Raw genomic sequence first — 23186 nt, forward strand, 5'->3', positions numbered from 1 at the left:
ACATACTGCGCTGCACATGCTCAGTATGTCCGCTCTGCTCCCCTGTGGCTGCGTAGTGATGTCACAGGACTATAGATGCAGACATACTGCGCTGCACGTGCTCAGTATGTCCTCTCTGCTCCCCTGTGGCCGCGTAGTGATGTCACAGGACTATAGATGCAGACATACTGCGCCGCACATGCTCAGTATGTCCTCTCTGCTCCCCTGTGGCCGCGTAGTGATGTCACAGGACTATAGATGCAGACATACTGCGCTGCACATGTGCAGTATGTCCGCTCTGCTCCCCTGTGGCTGCGTAGTGATGTCACAGGACTATAGATGCAGACATACTGCGCCGCACATGCGCAGTATGTCCGCTCTGCTCCCCTGTGGGCGCGTAGTGATGTCACAGGACTATAGATGCAGACATACTGCGCTGCACATGCTCAGTATGTCCGCTCTGCTCCCCTGTGGCTGCGTAGTGATGTCACAGGACTATAGATGCAGACATACTGCGCTGCACATGTGCAGTATGTCCGCTTTGCTCCCCTGTGGCCGCATAGTGATGTCACAGGACTATAGATGCAGACATACTGCGCCACACTTGCTCAGTATGTCCGCTCTGCTCCCCTGTGGCTGCGTAGTGATGTCACAGGACTATAGATGCAGACATACTGCGCCACACATGCTCAGTATGTCCGCTCTGCTCCCCTGTGGCTGCGTAGTGATGTCACAGGACTATAGATGCAGACATACTGCGCTGCACATGTGCAGTATGTCCGCTCTGCTCCCCTGTGGCCGCGTAGTGATGTCACAGGACTATAGATGGAGACATACTGCGCTGTACATGTGCAGTATGTCCGCTCTGCTCCCCTGTGGCCGCGTAGTGATGTCACAGGACTATAGATGCAGACATACTGCGCCGCACATGTGCAGTATGTCCGCTCTGCTCCCCTGTGGCCGCATAGTGATGTCACAGGACTATAGATGCAGACATACTGCGCCGCACATGTGCAGTATGTCCGCTCTGCTCCCCTGTGGGCGCGTAGTGATGTCACAGGACTATAGATGCAGACATACTGCGCCGCACATGCTCAGTATGTCCTCTCTGCTCCCCTGTGGCCGCGTAGTGATGTCACAGGACTATAGATGCAGACATACTGCGCCGCACATGCTCAGTATGTCCGCTCTGCTCCCCTGTGGCCGCATAGTGATGTCACAGGACTATAGATGCAGACATACTGCGCTGCACATGCTCAGTATGTCCGCTCTGCTCCCCTGTGGCTGCGTAGTGATGTCACAGGGCTATAGATGCAGACATATTGCGCCGTACATGCTCAGTATGTCCGCTCTGCTCCCCTGTGGCCGCGTAGTGATGTCACAGGACTATAGATGCAGACATACTGCGCCGCACATGTGCAGTATGTCCTCTCTGCTCCCCTGTGGCCGCATAGTGATGTCACAGGACTATAGATGCAGACATACTGCGCCGCACATGCTCAGTATGTCCGCTCTGCTCCCCTGTGGGCGCGTAGTGATGTCACAGGGCTATAGATGCAGACATACTGCGCTGCACATGCTCAGTATGTCCGCTCTGCTCCCCTGTGGCCGCATAGTGATGTCACAGGACTATAGATGCAGACATACTGCGCTGCACATGCTCAGTATGTCCGCTCTGCTCCCCTGTGGCTGCGTAGTGATGTCACAGGACTATAGATGCAGACATATTGCGCCGCACATGCTCAGTATGTCCTCTCTGCTCCCCTGTGGCCGCGTAGTGATGTCACAGGGCTATAGATGCAGACATACTGCGCTGCACATGCTCAGTATGTCCGCTCTGCTCCCCTGTGGCCGCATAGTGATGTCACAGGACTATAGATGCAGACATACTGCGCTGCACATGCTCAGTATGTCCGCTCTGCTCCCCTGTGGCCGCGTAGTGATGTCACAGGACTATAGATGCAGACATACTGCGCCGCACATGCTCAGTATGTCCGCTCTGCTCCCCTGTGGCCGCGTAGTGATGTCACAGGACTATAGATGCAGACATACTGCGCCGCACATGCGCAGTATGTCCGCTCTGCTCCCCTGTGGCCGCGTAGTGATGTCACAGGACTATAGATGCAGACATACTGCGCTGCACATGTGCAGTATGTCCGCTCTGCTCCCCTGTGGCCGCGTAGTGATGTCACAGGACTATAGATGCAGACATACTGCGCTGCACATGCTCAGTATGTCCGCTCTGCTCCCCTGTGGCTGCGTAGTGATGTCACAGGACTATAGATGCAGACATACTGCGCTGCACGTGCTCAGTATGTCCTCTCTGCTCCCCTGTGGCCGCGTAGTGATGTCACAGGACTATAGATGCAGACATACTGCGCCGCACATGCTCAGTATGTCCTCTCTGCTCCCCTGTGGCCGCGTAGTGATGTCACAGGACTATAGATGCAGACATACTGCGCTGCACATGTGCAGTATGTCCGCTCTGCTCCCCTGTGGCTGCGTAGTGATGTCACAGGACTATAGATGCAGACATACTGCGCCGCACATGCGCAGTATGTCCGCTCTGCTCCCCTGTGGGCGCGTAGTGATGTCACAGGACTATAGATGCAGACATACTGCGCTGCACATGCTCAGTATGTCCGCTCTGCTCCCCTGTGGCTGCGTAGTGATGTCACAGGACTATAGATGCAGACATACTGCGCTGCACATGTGCAGTATGTCCGCTTTGCTCCCCTGTGGCCGCATAGTGATGTCACAGGACTATAGATGCAGACATACTGCGCCACACTTGCTCAGTATGTCCGCTCTGCTCCCCTGTGGCTGCGTAGTGATGTCACAGGACTATAGATGCAGACATACTGCGCCACACATGCTCAGTATGTCCGCTCTGCTCCCCTGTGGCTGCGTAGTGATGTCACAGGACTATAGATGCAGACATACTGCGCTGCACATGTGCAGTATGTCCGCTCTGCTCCCCTGTGGCCGCGTAGTGATGTCACAGGACTATAGATGGAGACATACTGCGCTGTACATGTGCAGTATGTCCGCTCTGCTCCCCTGTGGCCGCGTAGTGATGTCACAGGACTATAGATGCAGACATACTGCGCTGCACATGTGCAGTATGTCCGCTCTGCTCCCCTGTGGCCGCGTAGTGATGTCACAGGACTATAGATGCAGACATACTGCGCTGCACATGTGCAGTATGTCCGCTCTGCTCCCCTGTGGCCGCGTAGTGATGTCACAGGACTATAGATGGAGACATACTGCGCTGTACATGTGCAGTATGTCCGCTCTGCTCCCCTGTGGCTGCGTAGTGATGTCACAGGACTATAGATGCAGACATACTGCGCTGCACATGTGCAGTATGTCCGCTCTGCTCCCCTGTGGCCGCGTAGTGATGTCACAGGACTATAGATGCAGACATACTGCGCTGCACATGTGCAGTATGTCCGCTCTGCTCCCCTGTGGCTGCGTAGTGATGTCACAGGGCTATAGATGCAGACATACTGTGCTGCACGTGCTCAGTATGTCCGCTCTGCTCCCCTGTGGCCGCGTAGTCATGTCACAGGACTATAGATGCAGACATACTGCGCCGCACATGTGCAGTATGTCCGCTCTGCTCCCCTGTGGCTGCGTAGTGATGTCACAGGACTATAGATGCAGACATACTGCGCTGCACATGCTCAGTATGTCCGCTCTGCTCCCCTGTGGCTGCGTAGTGATGTCACAGGACTATAGATGCAGACATACTGCGCCGCACATGTGCAGTATGTCCGCTCTGCTCCCCTGTGGCTGCGTAGTGATGTCACAGGACTATAGATGCAGACATACTGCGCTGCACATGCTCAGTATGTCCGCTCTGCTCCCCTGTGGCTGCGTAGTGATGTCACAGGACTATAGATGCAGACATACTGCGCCGCACATGTGCAGTATGTCCGCTCTGCTCCCCTGTGGCCGCGTAGTGATGTCACAGGACTATAGATGCAGACATACTGCGCCGCACATGTGCAGTATGTCCGCTCTGCTCCCCTGTGGCTGCGTAGTGATGTCACAGGACTATAGATGCAGACATACTGCGCCACACATGCTCAGTATGTCCGCTCTGCTCCCCTGTGGCTGCGTAGTGATGTCACAGGACTATAGATGCAGACATACTGCGCCGCACATGCTCAGTATGTCCGCTCTGCTCCCCTGTGGCCGCGTAGTGATGTCACAGGACTATAGATGTAGACATACTGCGCTGCACATGCTCAGTATGTCCGCTCTGCTCCCTTGTGGCTGCGTAGTGATGTCACAGGACTATAGATGCAGACATACTGCGCTGCACATGTGCAGTATGTCCGCTCTGCTCCCCTGTGGCTGCGTAGTGATGTCACAGGACTATAGATGCACATACTGCGCCGCACATGTGCAGTATGTCCGCTCTGCTCCCCTGTGGCCGCATAGTGATGTCACAGGACTATAGATGCAGACATACTGCGCCGCACATGTGCAGTATGTCCGCTCTGCCCCCCTGTGGCCGCGTAGTGATGTCACAGGACTATAGATGCAGACATACTGCGCTGCACATGCGCAGTATGTCGGCTCTGCCCCCCTGTGGGCGCGTAGTGATGTCACAGGACTATAGATGCTGTAGTCACTGAAGCAGGTGTAATTTGTTTCATTAGACTTATTAGGTCCTGTTACACATTCATCTAATTTAAAGGGGCACTTCTAGTTTTGCCGAGTAATGCTGTAATTTCATGGTGTAATTATAATAATAATGTGAGTATATTTATAACATTAACAGCAAAAGATGTTACTTGCGCTGTTACATCAGCGCATCTTAATGTTAGTCTCTGCTCGCTACGCACACTAGTGGCAATGGGCGCTGCTTATGATAGCCGCATGGTAGTGCTGTATTGCTACCACTATGGTTCACTAGCGCGGCCGCTACTATGGTATGTTAATTAACATAGTAGCAGCCGCGCTAGTGAAGTATTGTGGCAGCGATAAACCACTACCACACATCTGTTTTAAGCGGCAGCGGTTGCTTACTTACACACGATATGCTGCCACTAGCGCGTGTAGCACGCAGGACTAACATTAAGGTGTGCTGATGTAATAGCGCGAGTAACAGGAGGTTGCTTGCACTGTTTACTTTAGAGAATCAATCCCATAGAGTTCAGTGAGACACAATTCAAAAAGATCAGAAAGATGGGAGGAAGGGGGGGGGCGACTGCAGAGAGACCGCCGAGTCCATGTCCTACCTGTGTTCCCCATTCAGGCTCCTCTCCAGCGCCCCCGTGTGGGCGTTCCAGACGAAGATGGTCCCATCGGCAGAGCCGGCCATGACGTAACCGGTGTCCGGGCTGCACAAACAGCAGAGAGACGGGGAGAGATGAGGGAAAACAGCAGCTGAACAACCAGCAAAACATCCATCAACACCACAACCCGTCCCCCAAAACCCCCTCCCCAACACACCACAAACCCCTCTCCCAACACACCACAAACCCCTCCCCAAAACAACCCCTCCCCCAACACACCACAAACCCATCCCCAACACACTACAACCCCTCCTACAGCACAAACCCCTCCCCCAACACAACACAAACCCCTCCCCAACACACCACAAACCCCTCCCCAAACACACCACAACCCCTCCCCAAAACAACCCCTCCCCCAACACACCACAAACCCATCCCCAACACACTACAACCCCTCCTACAGCACAAACCCCTCCCCCAACACAACACAAACCCCTCCCCAACACACCACAAACCCCTCCCCAAACACACCACAACCCCTCCCCAAAACAACCCCTCCCCCAACTCACCACAAACCCATCCCCAACACACTACAACCCCTCCCACAGCACAAACCCCTCCCCCAACACACCACAAACCCCTCCCCAACACACCACAAACCCTCCTCCAACACACCACAAACCCCTCCCCCAACACACCACAAACCCCTCCCCAACACACCACAAACCCCTCCCCCAACACACCACAACCCCTCCCCCAGCACACCACAATCTCCCTCAACACCCCACAACCCCCTCCCCAACACACACAAGTTGATGAGTTTTGCACAGCGACATGTATATAAAAAAAAAAATTGAGAATGATTATTGGCTTAGTAGAGAATCTGCACTTTAGGATTGTCTAGAAAACCTAAGAGAGGCCTAAACCATTTCTGGCGCTATCCAAATACGCAATGAAAATCTCTCATGCAGAAGGTCTGCCAAGCCGACAGATAAATGGCGCAAGAATACGTGCGGGTGCTGAATCTGTTGCCACAAGAATTGTGACCCCCTCCTCTTCCCAAACAGCAACAACGAAACATTAGTAAAGCGCTTTTCTCCCGTAAGACCCAAAGCACATAAGCTTGTCTCAGATCGGCACATAGTGATGTGTACAGAGGGGGAAAGTCATCCTTACTAATAAAACCTAACTGTCCCTGCATACTCCTGTCCCTGCTGTCTGCTACTGCGCATGTGCGCAGCACGGACCCGGACAGCCGTTGGGACAGGAGGAAGGGGCCAGTGAGCCGGACAGCCGTTGGGACAGGAGGAAGGGGCCAGTGAGCCGGACAGCCGTTGGGACAGGAGGAAGGGGCCAGTGAGCCGGACAGCCGTTGGGACAGGAGGAAGGGGCCAGTGAGCCGGACAGCGGTTGGGACAGGAGGAAGGGGCCAGTGAGCCGGACAGCGGTTGGGACAGGAGGAAGGGGCCAGTGAGCCGGACAGCCGTTGGGACAGGAGGAAGGGGCCAGTGAGCCGGACAGCCGTTGGGACAGGAGGAAGGGGCCAGTGAGCCGGACAGCCGTTGGGACAGGAGGAAGGGGCCAGTGAGCCGGACAGCAGTTGGGACAGGAGGAAGGGGCCAGTGAGCCGGGCGGGCGTGTGTGTGCGCACTGACATGAGGCGGTGGCGGGGTTAAAAAACAGAGTTCGTTTTTAAAGGGGCTTGGGTCTACTAGTGTGATCATGAATGCCAGACTAATGCTGGGCATACACGGCACGTTTATGCACCGGAATCGAGCCAGCGGCTCGATGCCGGCGCATCACCGCTCCCGCACATCAATTCCCGCTGGTCCCCGCGGACACTTCCTTCTCAGCGCTTCGTTTTCGCCTATTGTCCGCCCGCGGGGATCGAGCCGTGTATGCCCAGCATAACAGGTGGCTATTCAGTTTTGATTCAAATGTCTCCAGGGTTGGAGCTGTCTTGATCAAAGTGTACCAGAGACCCCAGAGACTTACCTTTTTCTACATACCTGGGACTTCCTCCAGCCCCATGCGCACGGATCGCTCCCACACCGCCGCTGCTGGAGAGATGCGTAAACAGTAAAATGAGCTATAAATTACTTTTCTCCTAGGTTACTGTCACTTATGGTAGTTAGTAGAAATCTTATGGAACCGACAGGTTTTGGACTAGTTCATCTCCTTATGGGGGATTCTCTGGGTTCTCTTTATTTTCAAAAGCATTTGGTGAAAGTGGCAGTTGCTCAGTTCAACTGCCAGAATAATGTGCAAATAGACTGGGGGCGGCCTGCATCTTTGTATAGATCATTTCCAGGGAGCGCTTTTGTAAATAATAAAATAAAAATACTGGGAATCCCCCATGAAGCAATCGACTAGTCAAAAACCTGTCACTTCCATCAGATTTCTACTAAATACCGTAAGTGATAGTAACCTAGGAGAAAAGTAATTTATAGCTCATTTTACTCTGGAGGAAACACATTTCTTATTTGTATGTGTATACATGTATTTTACATTTTACAATTTTTTCGCAATAGTGGTCCATGAAGGAGGGATACATGAATTTATATATGTGCAGAGCTGCTGTTTTATGTTCTGTGCAGCCTCTGCATGTATTCGGTGCAATTCCTCAGGATTTTAGGGGCTTTATAGAAAAGACAGCAGCACTTCCATATCAGCGGCTGATACCTGCAGATAAAGAGATTACAGGCGGATAGAACAGTGAATAATCCGCCACAGCATTAGGTAATAAGCCAGAGATAGTCGGAGGACACGTGTGATCCCCAGATCAGAACACGCTATGGATTCCTGTGTGTGATCCCTGCTACACGCCTGGCCTCCCATACGTGTCACACGCACAGAGGACTATGGATTATACGGCCACAGGCTGATAGTGTAATGGCTTAACAAGGAACCGTAACAACATACAGCAGAATGTAATAAATTGTACACACTTTTAGGTTAACTATCCAGGTTTCAGCATCAGAGACACTTCCTATATATACAGCAGGATGCGAAAGTTTGGGCAACCTTGTTAATCGTTGCGATTTACCTGTATAAATCGTTGGTTGTTACGATAAAAAATGTCAGTTAAATATATCACACAGGAGACACACACAGTGATATTTAAGAAGTGAAATGAAGTTTATTGGATTTACAGAAAGTGCGCAACAATTGTTTAAATAAAATTAGGCAGGTGCATAAATGTGGGCACTGTTGTTATTTTATTGATTCCAAAATCTTTAGAACTAATTATTGGAACTCAAATTGGCTTGGTAAGCTCAGTGACCCCTGACCTACATACACAGGTGAATCCAATTATGAGGAAGAGTATTTAAGGGGGTCAATTGTAAATTTCCCTCCTCTTTTACTTTTCTCTGAAGAGTAGCAACATGAGGGTCTCAAAACAACTCTCAAATGACCTGAAGGCAAAGATTCTTCACCATCATGGTATAGGGGGAAGGATACAGAAAGCTGTCTCAGAGATTTCAGCTGTCTGTTTCCACGGTTAGGAACATATTGAGGAAATGGAAGACCTCAGGCTCAGTTCAAGTTAAAGCTCGAAGTGGCAGACCAAGAAATATCTCGACCTGAATAGAATTGAAAATCTGTAGAGTGAGTTAAAAAGAGCTGTCCATGCTCGGAAGCCATCAAACCTGAATGAACTAGAGATGTTTTGTAAAGAGGAATGGTCCAAAATACCTTCAACCAGAATCCAGACTCTCATTGGAACCTACAGGAAGCGTTTAGAGGCTGTAATTTCTGCAGAAGGAGGATCTACTAAATATTGATTTCTTTTTTGTGGTGCCCACATTTATGCACCTGACTAATTTTGTTTAAACCAGGGCTGTGGAGTCGGTCCAAAAATCCACCGACTCCGACTCCTCAGTTTAGGATTCCACCGACTCCGACTCCTCGAATTTGCATATTACAATTTTTTTGATTAAAAGTATGTAACATGAAATTCGTCTCTTAACTGCCAAAGCTTAGGAATTTTACAAGACAACTGAAGTGAGAAGGATATGTAGACTACTATATTTATTCCCTTTAGACTAAAACTAGTCCTTGGTAAGAGTACTTGTAAAAGTTACAAACCGGAACAAAGAACATCTATCAGGACCTAGGCAATGTAAGTGTGGGTACATGTATGAATGATGTGCAGGTACTCTGCAGGGGAATGAGGAGATTGAACACAGAGGTGTTGTCTGTTTACAATGTGCACAGCATTCTCAGTGGATTCCCTGCAGCTCTGTGGGGAGTGCATATGTAGAGTATAGTACTACTGTGTAACAAAGTAAACCTGAGACAGATGAAATTAAAGTTTTATACATACCTGGGGATTCCTCCAGCCGCCTTCAGGATAATCAGTCCCTCGCTGTCCTCCTCCACCACCTGGATCTTCTGCTATGAGTCCAGGTACTTGAGCCAGTCGGGCGTAGTGCGCATGCACACACTCCGCCGCCAGGAGCATACTACACCTGTGCAGCACTATTGCGCAGGTGCAGAATGTTCCTGGCTGTGGGAGCGGCATGCGGCCGGACAGCGCTGACTGGCTGAATTACCAGGACTCATAGCAGAAGATCCGGGTGGTGGAGGACAGCGAGCGACTGATTAGCCTGAAGGGGGCTGGAGGAAGCCCCAGGTATGTATAAAACTTTACTTTTCATCCGTCTCAGGTACCCTTTAATTTGTAGTCACTAAACCAAATTTTAACAACATATCAAATGATTTGATTTCATCAGCAAAGGGAGTGCATACATTTGCATAAATCAGCATCAATGCAGAATTATTTCCATCTCGTTGACCATCTCTATTAGTGACACGGCTACACATCAGGCTTTATTCTTACAGCATCGATGTTATTTAGTATATATAAGAGATTCCTGTGTACACATCATATATACAGTCACAATCAGATATGTACCTTAAAAATACGGTGACTGCTTTATTGAAGCAGCACAAGTAACTAATTTTGATTGGTTTATTTCATTTTTGTGGACTAAGCACAGCTATTACTGTATATATACATTATTTTTAATGACTATTATCTGAGAAATAGAACATTTTATCATATTTTCTATCTTGATTACAGTTACAAATTCATTAGGAGTCGGAGTCGGTGCATTTTTCCCCGACTCCGACTCCAGGCACCCAAAATTGCCCGACTCCGACTCCACAGCCCTGGTTTAAACAATTATTGCGCACTTTCTGTAAATCCAATAAACTTAATTTCACTTCTCAAACATCACTGTGTGTGTCTCCTATATGATATATTTAACTGACATTTTTTATCATAACAACCAATGATTTATACAGGAAAATCATGAAAATTAAAGAGACTCTGAAGTCTCAAAAAAAAACAAAAACGTTTTTTTATTTAACAAATATGTTTAACACTGTAGCCCTAACTAAACTGCCGCATCCCCGCCGCTGTACGCTATCTAAATACCCCCAAACTCCCTGGGGGGCAATCCGGGCAGCGCTTCAGTGTGAGGCAGGGCTATGAGCCGCAGCTCTGCCTCTCAGCGCATCTGTCAGCCCGGATCGCCGCCTCTCCCCGCCCCTCTGTCTTCCTTCACTGAGAGGGGCGGCGGGGGAGAGGCGGAGATCCGCAGCTGATAGACGCACTGTGAGGCAGAGCTGCAGCTCATAGCCCTGCCTCACACGGAAGAGTAGAGGGCAGCAAAATCCACGACCAAGAAAGTCATGGATTTTGCAGGGGAGAGGGAGGGCAAGTTAGGGGGGGGATTTAGATAGCGTACAGTGGCGGGAATGCGGCGGTTTAGTTAGGGCTAAAGTATTAAACATATTTGTTAAATAAAAAGCCGTTTTTTTTGAGACTTCAGTGTCTCTTTTACAAGGTTGCCCAAACTTTCGCATCTCACTGCATCTATCTATCTATACTGTAGAGTCCTCTATGTTTTACAAGATAAACAACAGCATAATAGCATTTAAAGAAAAGACATTTCTTTGTTACAGCCGATACAAATTCTGCAATAAATCTGCAGTGTGTCTACTTCCTGCTTTCATGGAATCAGCCATATTTGTTCACATCATGTGCTTTCAAATGAGCTTATCTGCCTTGCTGTCAGTTATAACTGAAAGGACAACTGATGAGCAAGGTAACTCCATGTTTCTAAGTGGGGATTACAGTGTAACAGTGTGCTGACCCGGAACCTTTTATGGGATAATGGACATCTTCAAAATGGAGGACAGAGAATTCCATTGATCACAGCGGACAAACAGGACGCAGGAGAGGAGAAAGTGACTGATGACTAGACTACACAGGAGGTAAGTATGAACTGTGCATGTTTATTCTGACTTTTCACTTTCCGTTCAGGTTCTCTTTAAAAACTCTCCTAGGGATTAAATGCCCTCCAATGCATTTTGCACAAATCCAGCGAGCGCACAGACCTGGCCTGTCTCACCATCAGCAGAACGGAGGGTGGGGGGAGCATCTGCAGCTGTGTTTGGAGGAATTCTCTGCAGGATGGTTCAGTGGACTGCAGGGGGTGCCTTATTTCCCCAGTGAAAGCGAAGGCTCGTTTTAATAACATCAGTACTGCTGCTGAGTGAAATGAGGACTTTATTAGACACTGATTATTGCGAGCAGTGATGTTACACAAGAGGATGCAGCTCATGTCCTGATGGTGAGAATACCCTGTTGGATATGGCTGCTTCTCTGGCAGCGCCCTCTGCTGGCCACACACCTCACAGCGATAATCATTGATCACCATTCATACTGCAGCACTGGCCGACCTACCTTAATATTGCTTTGGTCCAGTCACAGCCGCACTTGAATCCGTCAGCTCTGTAAAAATAAAAGCAGATAGAGAAAGAGGTCATATTTGTTTAAAACCTTCACTTGTAATACCAGGCATTCTCTATCCCTTGGCCTCCCGTGGATATCTATAGGTGTTCTGTGCTTTCACATCCATAGGCCACGGACATCATAAAGGCATTTCAGTACAAAACAAAAAATTCTACCTGCAGCAAATGTCTATAGGCATTATTGTGTCCCCATATTCCTAAGCTGCTGACGTGTAAAGGCTCGTACACACGTGCAAGTTTTCCTCCCCAACTATCGTCCAAACTTGTCCAGACAAGCGAATGATAAGAGGCGGTTTGCCAGATCCAACTGGCGGATCAACTGTCGTGCAGGTTGGCCGCGTGTAATGCTGATATGGTGCACGCACAGTATAGTATTTAAAGCGGAATATAACCCTGCATTTCAACTTTGCTCTAAAACATTATTTACAGCATATTATATGCAAAAAGCGGGGTTTTTTTTTTACTAGACCAGCATTGGAAGGGTTAAACACAGAGGTTTAAAGTTCTGTGGAGAGATATGCAGAAGTTCAGATTGTTACATTCTATTTAGTTAAATGTATATATTGAGAAATGGTACACACTCTTTGGCTGTCCTCCAACTCCTCAGTCAGAGAGATGAGTCACATTCAACACTTAGATACATTTATGTAAACAAAATGTATCTATGTCAGCTTCGGATGCGTCTGCAGAAATCTCCAGGAACTTTAAAGCCCTGTGTAACCCTTCCAATGCTGGTCTAGTAAAAAAAAAATGCTGGTTGCACATAATATACTGTAAATAAAGTTTTAGAGCAAAGTTGAAATGCAGGGTTATATTCCACTTTAAATGAGTTGGTTTAGTTAGTAAGTACATGTGTACATAATGTATCAGTGTGAAATGTGTGGCCTGGCAGAGTGTCACCTCATTCCTGGTCACTCTTGTCCTGGCAGACCTCAGGGTAGATCCTCCAGAACTCCAGTCATTCTGAGGACTCTACGCCAGTGTTGCCAACCTCGGAAATACATTTTTACTGACAAAGCTTAAAAACATTTACTGACAGAACACTTTTTTTTACTGACATCTAATATTATTGAAATTAAATGAAAGATATCACACATGCGCCCTTACGTGCAATACACCGGCAACCACGTGGGGCGTGAATGAGGAAGAAGAGTGCGGTGGCGGACACTGGACAGGTGAAGTATCAATGCACGGCATCTAAGGGGGGGGGGGACACTTTAATACATTTACATTTGGGGGATGTGACCGGGGGTTTCCATCATGTCTGTTCTCCATTATCGCAGCCCTTGCCGCTGCATGCACCCGATCGAGCATTCAATCTGAGATTTTCCAGCATGTCCGACTGATCCATGCGATCAATACATGCTACCACATTTGGGCCGAAATTGGTTTGATTGTATAGGCATGCTTTTAGTGGCACAGATTTTTATAATATCAATAATAATTGTCTTATCTGATGGTCGATTGGCCGTCAAGTCTACAGATGTATGGCCACATTTGGCTAGAGCAGTGTACATTCCACAGTGATACGTGAACTGATAAGCAGTAAGTGCTGCGATCTTCTGGGAAAGAGAGAGGGTTTTTTTTAATGACACCACAAAGTTTTTCATGGACTTTACTGACAGCCCAGATTTGTTGACTTTTTTTTACTGACTGTCAGTAAATTTACTGACAGTTGGCAACACTGCTCTACACCATGAGGGATCACAGGCCAAAGTCTCTGCTCCCCTTCTGAGGTAACACAGAGACCCTGCAGCATGGCAGAGAGCAGGTCGTACCGGAAGACTCGCAGAATATGTGCCATACGCATGTCAATCAGGCTGAGAGTGTCATCCCGGGAACAGCTGAGCATCTGGATCTGATCCTGGTCCATGTAGAGTGAGGTCACCTTCTCCTCCAGGGTCACCTCCCGGATACAGCGCTCCGACCTGACCAGGGGAAAGACAAGAGGGTAAGACAGATTCCAGGCAAAGTGTTCCCCTTTCATACAATAAATGGAGGGAGGGCTACAACCTCTGTCAGGCTCTTACAGTTGTCTGTGTCACTGCTGCAGAGACTTCCCCTCCCAGGCTTAGGCCTTTCTGCATACTTACTACTAAAACTAAAGTGCTTGGTGGAGTGTGTGCCCCGGCTGGAGAGATCGCCCTGGACTTCCTACCCTGTGGACACTTTCTGCCCTATGGCTGCCTCGCTTGCTGCCCTGTGGTCACCCCAGTTCTTGCCCTGGGATCACTCCACTTCCTGCCCTGTGGCTGTCACACATTTTGCTCTTCCTAATCTGTGGCCGCCTCACTTCCTGCCCTGCGACCCCCTCATTTCCTGCCCTGTGATCGACCCTTCTGAGCGCGCCCCTAGTGGTTGCAGCTCTTGAGCGCGTTAAGTCTGACAAGAGAAAAGCGCTTTACAAATTTTAGGATTATTATAGAGTTTGTATGAACACTTCACAGAAATTTTTAAACAAATTGGAATGTCAGTGATAGCAGACTCATAGAGTAAACAGTCTTACAGAATTAAGTTCTGATGAGTTCTTCTCATCTGCTCTAAGTAACACAGCAGTTTAATCCATTATATACCAGGCAGTGGTTGCTGATTGGTTACCTGCTGTCCCAGAAGCGGATCTTCTTGTCGTGGTGACCACTAACCAGATAAGATTCGGAGCAGACCACATCGCTGCAGTAGGAGGAAACCTGAACACACCTGATACCTGCAGGGAAGAGGGGAACAATCAGACTGAGGCTTCTGTAGGAGGCGGAGCTAAGGGGACACCACATGGCCAGATAAATGTGGACATCCCGGTTAATGAATGGGTTTGGCTATTAGAGACACACATTCAGAAGGAACCTGAGGTGTGAGGCATATTGACATTAATTTCCTTTATACTGGGAATACACAATGACTTTTTTGGGCAGATTTACTTCAATTCTCCAATCTATTTTCTGCTTGTTTTTCTTATCAATTTCCATTCACTTCTATGAGAAAATCGATCAGAAAAAAAAACGATCAAAATCAGATCAGACCTGTTGGAAATTATCTATCAAACTCTGTGTATTTCCATCATTAAACATTACCATTTGCCTGGCTGTCCGGCTGATCTTTCTGGTCAGTGGGGTCCACATCAAACAGGAAACAAGCATGCAGCTAATCTTATTAGATTTGCCATAGACACCTGATCCGCTGCATGCTTGTTCAGGGGCTATGGCTTAAAGAATTAGAGGCAGAGGATCAGCAGGGCTGCCAGGCAATGTGCATTGTTTAAAAGGAAACAAACATGTCAGCTTCCACATCCCGCTTACCTTGTGTTCCGTTTAATGGCGTCCATACATTTAGCAAGATTTCTCATCAATTCCCAGCAGATATGATCACTCTGACAATCTGCTAGAAATCAATGCCCCAACATGCCAGCCCGATCGATAATTCTATCAAATTGGACCATATGAAAAAACCGGCGACATATCGACAGCACATAGCATGTGCACTGCTTTGAGCGCTGCAGTTCGATAGACATTTAATATATTCCATGTTGAAATCTAATGATTATCTATGAACAGTGTGTGGAGGGAACAGATCTCTCTTTTATCAGATTCTGATCAGAAAGGAATCTATCTTTTGGGCATATTGGGCGGCCATCTGCCAGTGTATGGCCACCTTAACGGTCTAGCCATGCAATCTCCTAGGACAGACATTTAAAGAATGGGCTGTACTGAAAAAGTCAGAGACTTCTAACAGAGCTGCCCTGGGATGTTCCCTCTAAAGGTGGCCACACACCATACAATTTTTTAAATATCTGTTCAATTTAAGAATTGCAATCAATTTTTCTGACTGATTGTAACATTTCAAAAATATGACCGATGTACCACACACCTATGTTCAATTTTTTCCTCAATTATGATAAAAATGATTGGAAACTCAGAGAAAATGGCTTGGGTGTGTATATTAATAAATTAACAATCCAACGCACACCATACAATCTTTAGTAGAAATTGAAGAGAAATATCTGGCATTCCGGATCGATTTAAATCGAAAAAAACGGGAAATCCGATCAGATTTTTCAGTCGAATGAAAAAAAAAAAAGCTTTTGATTTTTCGAGAGATATGATCGTTTTTATCGAATTACTGTAAAATTGGATCATTTTATTGTATCGTGTGTGGCCACCTTAAGGGCCCGTTTCCACTATAGCGTTGCGGAATCGCATGCGGGTGCGATTCTGCATGCGTTTTTTGCCACGATTTCGCATAGGTTAGGGTGATGCGATTTTAACCATGTCACTGCCTGTGTGAATTAACATGGGTACCTATGCGAAATCGCATGCGAATTCGCGTCAAAAAATGCATGGGGAAAACACATGCGATTTCCCTATTAAATACATTGTGTGCGATTCGCCTGCATTCCACACGCAGGCGAATTCTGTGGGCCCTACCCTGCAGATTTTTTCTGCACAGAAAAACGTGCGGGGAAACGCACAAGTGGAAACAGTCCCATCCACTTGTACTGGCTGTGCGAATCCGCATGCGGGCAACGCATGCGGATTCGCGATAGTGGAAACGGCCCTCAGACTAAACAGCTACCAAACTAAAATTGAATTATTACCGGTGTTGCCGTGAAATGACTTATTATTATTATATTTTATTTATATAGCGCCAACATATTCCGCAGCACTTTAGGGCCACCCACAACTCATTGATGAACAGATGGATCTACAAACTCTGAGAATGGGACTTCAGAATGTTGACAATTATTTTACACAGAAAACTGTTCCAAACTGTACAAGACAATGATGCACCATAGTATGCAGTGTAGGTGAGGTGGTTTGAGATGTGCAGTCTGTCACCTCTGGGTCTGCAGAAGCCTGTTCTCTGGAGTAATGGAACCACAGTTCACTATGTAACCTTCCTGCATGCATATTGCATAACTGTGAAGCTTGATGGTGAAGAAATAACATTCTAGAGCTGAAACCTCCCCTTCAGCAGCTTATTGTTAGCCAGCATCTACCCTCCCCAGACGTCTGTACACTGTGTTAGCTAAGCAGTACAGCTCAACTTCCCCCTGCCTCTCCCTCCAACCCACCCCCATCACGGTCACTGCTGCCTGATCTGCAGAATTCTATGTTCTCCGGCCCTTAGACTGTAAGCTCTTTGGACATAGCGTCCACCTCCTCCTGGCAGAGCCCGGGTTCCACTTACAGGCTAATTTGTGCAGGTCCCACTCCCGGATGGTGCGGTCCATGCTGCAGGTGACGGCACGGTACGGTGACATCTTAAACCTGGCTGCGGTCACCTTCTTACTGTGTCCTGTCAGCGATTCCTGGAGATTAAAAATTAATTTATTAAAGCAAATTTGCTACTAACTGGGGCAACAGAGGGTGATGCAAGATAAACTGTTAATGGGGGATAGGATGATGGGCAATACTTACAGTGGCTTGCAAAACTATTCGGCCCCCCTTGAAGTTTTCCACATTTTGTCACATTACTGCCACAAACATGAATCAATTTTATTGGAATTCCACGTGAAAGACCAATACAAAGTGGTGTACACGTGAAAAGTGGAACGAAAATCATACAGGATTCCAAACATTTCTTTACAAATCAATAACTGCAAAGTGGAGTGCGCGTAATTATTCAGCACCCTTTGGTCTGAGTGCAGTCAGTTGCCCATAGACATTGCCTGATGAGTGCTAATGACTAAATAGAGTGCACCTGTGTGTAATCTAATGTCAGTACAAATACAGCTGCTCTGTGACAGCCTCAGAGTTTGTCTAAGAGAATCTTGGGAGCAACAACACCATGAAGTCCAAAGAACACACCAGACAGGTCAGGGATAAAGTTATTGAGACATTTAAAGCAGGCTTAGGCTACAAAAAGATTTCCAAAGCCTTGAACATCCCACGGAGCACTGTTCAAGCGATCATTTAGAAATAGAAGGAGTATGGCGCAACTGTAAACCTACCAAGACAAGGCCATCCACCTAAACTCACAGGCCGAACAAGGAGAGCGCTGATCAGAAATGTCAAGAGGCCCGTGGGGACTCTGGACGAGCTGCAGAGATCTACAGCTCAGGTGGGGGAATCTGTCCATAGGACAACTATTAGTCGTGCACTCCACAAAGTTGGCCTTTATGGAAGAGTGGCAAGAAGAAAGCCATTGTTAGCAGAAAAGCATAAGAAGTCCTGTTCAGACTGTCAGCGTTTGTAGAACGCGTATAAATTCAAAGAACCGCAAGTTGAAAAACTCATGAGTTTTTCTTGTGTTCCATTGCATTCTCTATGGCGTTTTGCACACACACGTGACCCGGGGGAAAAAAATTATGGGAACCGCAGAGGGAAACGTACTCTAAAACGCAATAGTACGCATTTTTGTTACGCGTCCATAGACTTTCATTGTGTCCGTTTCTGTGCGTGACGCACAGAACTGCATGCAGCAATGCGGATGAGAAACGTATGCATCTCATACGCATTCATGTGAAAGAGGCTATTGGAAAGCATTGATAGGCGTTTCTATGCATATATTGTACCCGTACGCGTTCCCTCAAAACGGCTAGGAACGCACATAGTCTGAACAGGGCCTAAGAAGTCCCGTTTGCAGTTTGCCACAAGCCATGTGGGGGACACAGCAAACATGGAAGAAGGTGCTCTGGTTAGATGAGACCAAAATGGAACTTTTTGACCAAAATGCAAAACGCTATGTGTGGCGGAAAACTAACACTGCACATCACTCTGAACACACCATCCCCACTGCCAAATATGGTGGTGGCAGCATCATGCTCTGGGGGTGCTTCTCTTCAGCAGGGACAGGGAAGCTGGTCAGAGTTGATGGGAAGATGGATGGAGCCAAATACAGGGCAATCTTGGAAGAAAACCTCTTGGAGACTGCAAAAGACTTGAGACTGGGGCGGAGGTTCACCTTCCAGCAGGACAATGACCCTAAACATAAATCCAGGGCAACAATGGAATGGTTTAAAAAAAAACATATCCATGTGTTAGAATGGCCCAGTCAAAGTCCAGATCTAAATCTAATCGAGAATCTGTGGCAAAATCTGAAAACTGCTGTTCACAAACGCTGTCCATCTAATCTGACTGAGCTGGAGCTGTTTTGCAAAGAAGAATGGGCAAGGATTTCAGTCTCTAGATGTGCAAAGCTGGTAGAGACATACCCTAAAAGACTGGCAGCTGTAATTGCAGCAAAAGGTGGTTCTACAAAGTATTGACTCAGGGGGCTGAATAATTACGCACACCCCACTTTGCAGTTATTTATTTGTAAAAAATGTTTGGAATGATGTATGATTTTCGATCCACTTCTCTCGTATACACCACTTTGTATTGGTCTTTCACGTGGAATTCCAATAAAATTGATTCATGTTTGTGGCAGTAATGTGACAAAATGTGGAAAACTTCAGGGGGGCCGAATACTTTTGCAAACCACTGTATCTGTGAGGGGGTGCCTTTCTATCCCCCTGTCCATATGGGGTATGCCATCTTCCCCAGGGAGCGACCAGAGCTTTAAGCTGCCAGCGGTGTTGTGTGCTCCTGCCCGTCGCAATGCATGCTGGGGGGCGTAATGTGTCAATGTAAACACCTCTCTCAGCACGCATTGCAGCGGTCAGAGACACGTGACAGCACCACAGGCTCTTCAAACAGTCAAGCAGTCGCTTCTGTAGGCAAGTAATACCCATTTTTCCAACCCCCACAACACCACCACCACACTCTATCACAGGCCTCCCTTGTGGGGAGGCTCATTTTGTATATTTTCATGAACAGGTAATCAGGTCCATTTAAAGCCCCCCTCCGCACACAAACGTACCCCAGGACTCCGTGCCAGAGCTTGCTTCTGTCTCTCTATAAGATCCTAGATTAGCAGATGTCAAATAAATCACTTCTAAATCAACTGCTCAGAAGTCCCTAAATCAGCCACTTTAATAAGAACCCTGCTGGACCCAAGGACAGGAAATCACAGACAGCAATAAAAACAATGGTCACAAGTTCTGATTCTACAAGGAAAGTTTTTAGTAGCCTGAGACGAGGGCGAAATTACAGGGGAGCAGCTCCTGCGAGGGGGGATCAAATGCTACGTCACTCACTCCGATAAAAGTACACATCCTTCAGATCAGGAGTTCCTGTGGCTACATGTTATGGGTGTGACACAAGGGGTAAGCAAGGGAAAGGATGTGAATGTTGGGGGCCCCCTTAAAAGTTTTGCTGGGGGGCACATGTTTTGCAGTTTCCCGTTACAGTGTTTATGACCCTGCAAAATGTATTCACTTCCCCTCACAACAGGAAGTAAGAGCAGTTCTCACACTTGGGGACGCAGACAACAATAAAAACCCTGAGATTGTCAGTGAAACATGAGATCTGTGTGGGGCATTCAGGATTGCGTGCAGTCTGCATTCATTGATATGAGTCTTACTTACTTTAGACCGGGTGTCCAGCCTCCAGAGATGGGCGGAGCAATCAAAGGATGCTGCCAAGAGCTGAACGCCCTGCATAGGAGAGGGAGAGAGAGGACAGCGAGAGTTATGGAGGCACTGCATAGGGGCCCAAGAGCTTGCAATCTAACACTCATAATACTGGTGGAAGCTGTGGGGGATTAAAACTGCCCATACACTATTCCATCTTGTTTTTGACTCTTAATATCAATCGTAATATCAATCACAAATGTTTAAATCTCCTTATCATAAATCAACTTATGACCGATCAGACGTTTTGTCTAATCAGATATCTAATTGGGCAAAAATAAATTGTACAGTGTATGGCCAGCTTAATGTTCTTCTCGTACTGAACATAGACGTGTTATCAGAATTCCGGCATGACTGTAAATCTTATACTGATTCACGCAGTTTGAAAACAGACCAATCAAAAGCAACAAGCTGCCACATTGCATTGCCCCATTTCAAAGCTCCCCACATGCCCATAAAATGAGCATAATATTTTCATCAACTGTGAATTACAGCATCTCGTTGAGTTTCAGCAAGGGGGTCAATACACGGTTCAATGGCAACTCGATTTCTGTCCTGAATAACTTCTGTTGCACCAAAAATCACCCAGTAGTGTCTGATCTAATCAAAGCGCAGGGAAGTAGCATGGCTATGATGTCACCACATTCGGTAATTAGGCCGCGAGGACAGGGTGTTGTGACATTATTACTTCTGGCTTTATGGGGCAGTGATCAGAGATAAGGCCAGTTTCTGCACATTAGAACTCTGCTGCCCTCTGCTGGCAAAAATAGATATTACACGACAATGGAATACAAGTTATGGATTTTGTCTTGTACTTCGTTTCAATGTAATAAATGGTGCTGTGCAAAGAATCGCTGTGATCAGCGCTAACATTCTGCAGCACAGAAACCCCAGGTTTAAAGGTCAGGTCACCTTCCAGCCTCTATGGAGTTTGTACGGGGTCATCTCCCACCCAAAGCCATATGGGGGGTCCTGCCATTCACTGGCTGCTTGTCATAAACGATGGAGGATGGGGACAGGCTGAGCACCCCCAAGGGACAGCTAGTGACCATTTGTACAGTACTGCAGAAACCATGCCGATATCAGTGTATGCCTTATCCTACCCTGAAGAGCTCACACTCTAATGTATTGAGGATGCTGGGATATGGAAAGGTGCTGTAATACAGAATACAGGAAGCTCTTGTGTTTCGTGTCCCCCTCAGTGCATTACTTTGGTACTATACATGGATTAGATTTGGCGCTCTGCAGAGATGCATGGAGATGCTGCCTATTGATTTTATTAGGCTGCAATTCTGCTTCTGGATTTGCCTGCAGGAAGCACAAATGCATTAAGGCTTTGTGAACTGAAGCCATTGTCTAATTTATGTGACATTTCTGTCACCCTTTCTCGGAACAGGAAACAGATTTAAAGTGAGAGTCGCCTCTATGAATTTCACTGCGCACACGGCTAATATAACAAGTCACAGTTTCACTTGGGTCACACCCAGGCCTGGATTTACATCACAGGAGCCTATAGGCATAGATGTCCTGGCACCCTAGACTTCTACCTATACCCACCGAACCACACCCTTTCCCTTGCCTGTCATAGGTGCAGGAGTCCCTTAGCATTAGGTAATGAGAGGCTGCCATATTGATTTCCTTTTAAGCAATACCTTGCATGCAGTAGTGTCTGAATCACACCAGAAACAAGCATGCAGCTAATCTTGTCAAATCTGACAATGTCAGCAACACCTGATCTGCTGCATGCGTGTTCAGGGGCTATGGCTAAAAGTATTAGAGGCAGAGGATCAGCAGGACAGCCAGGAAGCTGGCATTGCTTAAAAGGAAATAAATATGGCAGCCTCCATATACCTCTCTCTTGAGTTCCCCTTTAAGTAGCTAGAGGAACCCACAACTGAAGGGGGATCTCATCAGTGGAATGCTGAGATCTGGGTGAGTAACCTCATTTGCACTCTGCTCGGGACTCTGCATAGGGAGGGAGGGAGACACTAGGGGATGGCAGTGAGCCGCCTTTCCATCATCAGGCGCCTGTAGACATGTGCCTACAGTGCCCTATGGTAAATCCGGCCCTGGCCACACCCATTTAGCACCTCCCACAATGTAACCTATCAGAAGCCCCTTTGTGATAAGTGCAGTGTGTATTTGGTGACGTACACCCAGGACCCCAGCGCTGCAGGGCTCCCGTGCTAACCACTGAGCCACCAGACTGCCCAGTGCAGTCAACCCCTCATTGGAGGGGGGAGGGGGCTCCGGATACTGGAGGGGGAGGGGACTCTGGATACTGGAGGGGGAGGGGACTCTGGATACTTACCCAAGCGTCAAACTCAATGCTGGTGATGCCGCCATTACTGCCCTCCAGCACCTGGTGACTCTGCAGCTGCCCTGCATGGGGTGAAACAACAGATACATCAGATTTCCCACACTCACAGGAGACTACAGCGCATGGAAATGTTTTACAAAGTTTGTCAGCTTTATATTTCACATTTCCCTTCTCTGTCTGAACTGAAAGGCATAAAAAAAACGTGTAACACAGCAAGAGAACCAGCACAGACACACAAGGGTGCATACACACATGCAATTTGGATTGGCCAACTTTACCACCTCCATGTAGCAGAGGGGCCAACAGTTCTTGAATACTAGGAACAGATTGGGTAGGTAAGCTGTCATACTGATGGAAGTGGTAGAAT

At 47.6% G+C, this 23186-nt stretch overlaps 1 protein-coding gene across 1 annotated transcript in view; it reads right to left on the reverse strand.

Annotated features, from left to right (window-relative positions):
- The window catches only part of ATG16L2 (autophagy related 16 like 2), a 102636-nt gene that overhangs the window by 9430 nt on the left and 70020 nt on the right, over positions 1–23186 (reverse strand). Inside the window, exons 11-17 of the mRNA XM_068266566.1 lie at positions 22811–22881; positions 20455–20523; positions 17235–17355; positions 14652–14757; positions 13832–13981; positions 11986–12033; positions 5232–5333 (exon numbers count right to left, since the gene is read on the reverse strand). Coding sequence (XP_068122667.1) covers positions 5232–5333; positions 11986–12033; positions 13832–13981; positions 14652–14757; positions 17235–17355; positions 20455–20523; positions 22811–22881 — 667 coding nt within the window. The remainder of the gene's footprint in view (positions 1–5231; positions 5334–11985; positions 12034–13831; positions 13982–14651; positions 14758–17234; positions 17356–20454; positions 20524–22810; positions 22882–23186) is intronic.

Source organism: Hyperolius riggenbachi, chromosome 2 (genome assembly GCF_040937935.1).
Source record: "Hyperolius riggenbachi isolate aHypRig1 chromosome 2, aHypRig1.pri, whole genome shotgun sequence".
NCBI classification, from domain to species: Eukaryota; Metazoa; Chordata; class Amphibia; order Anura; family Hyperoliidae; genus Hyperolius; species Hyperolius riggenbachi.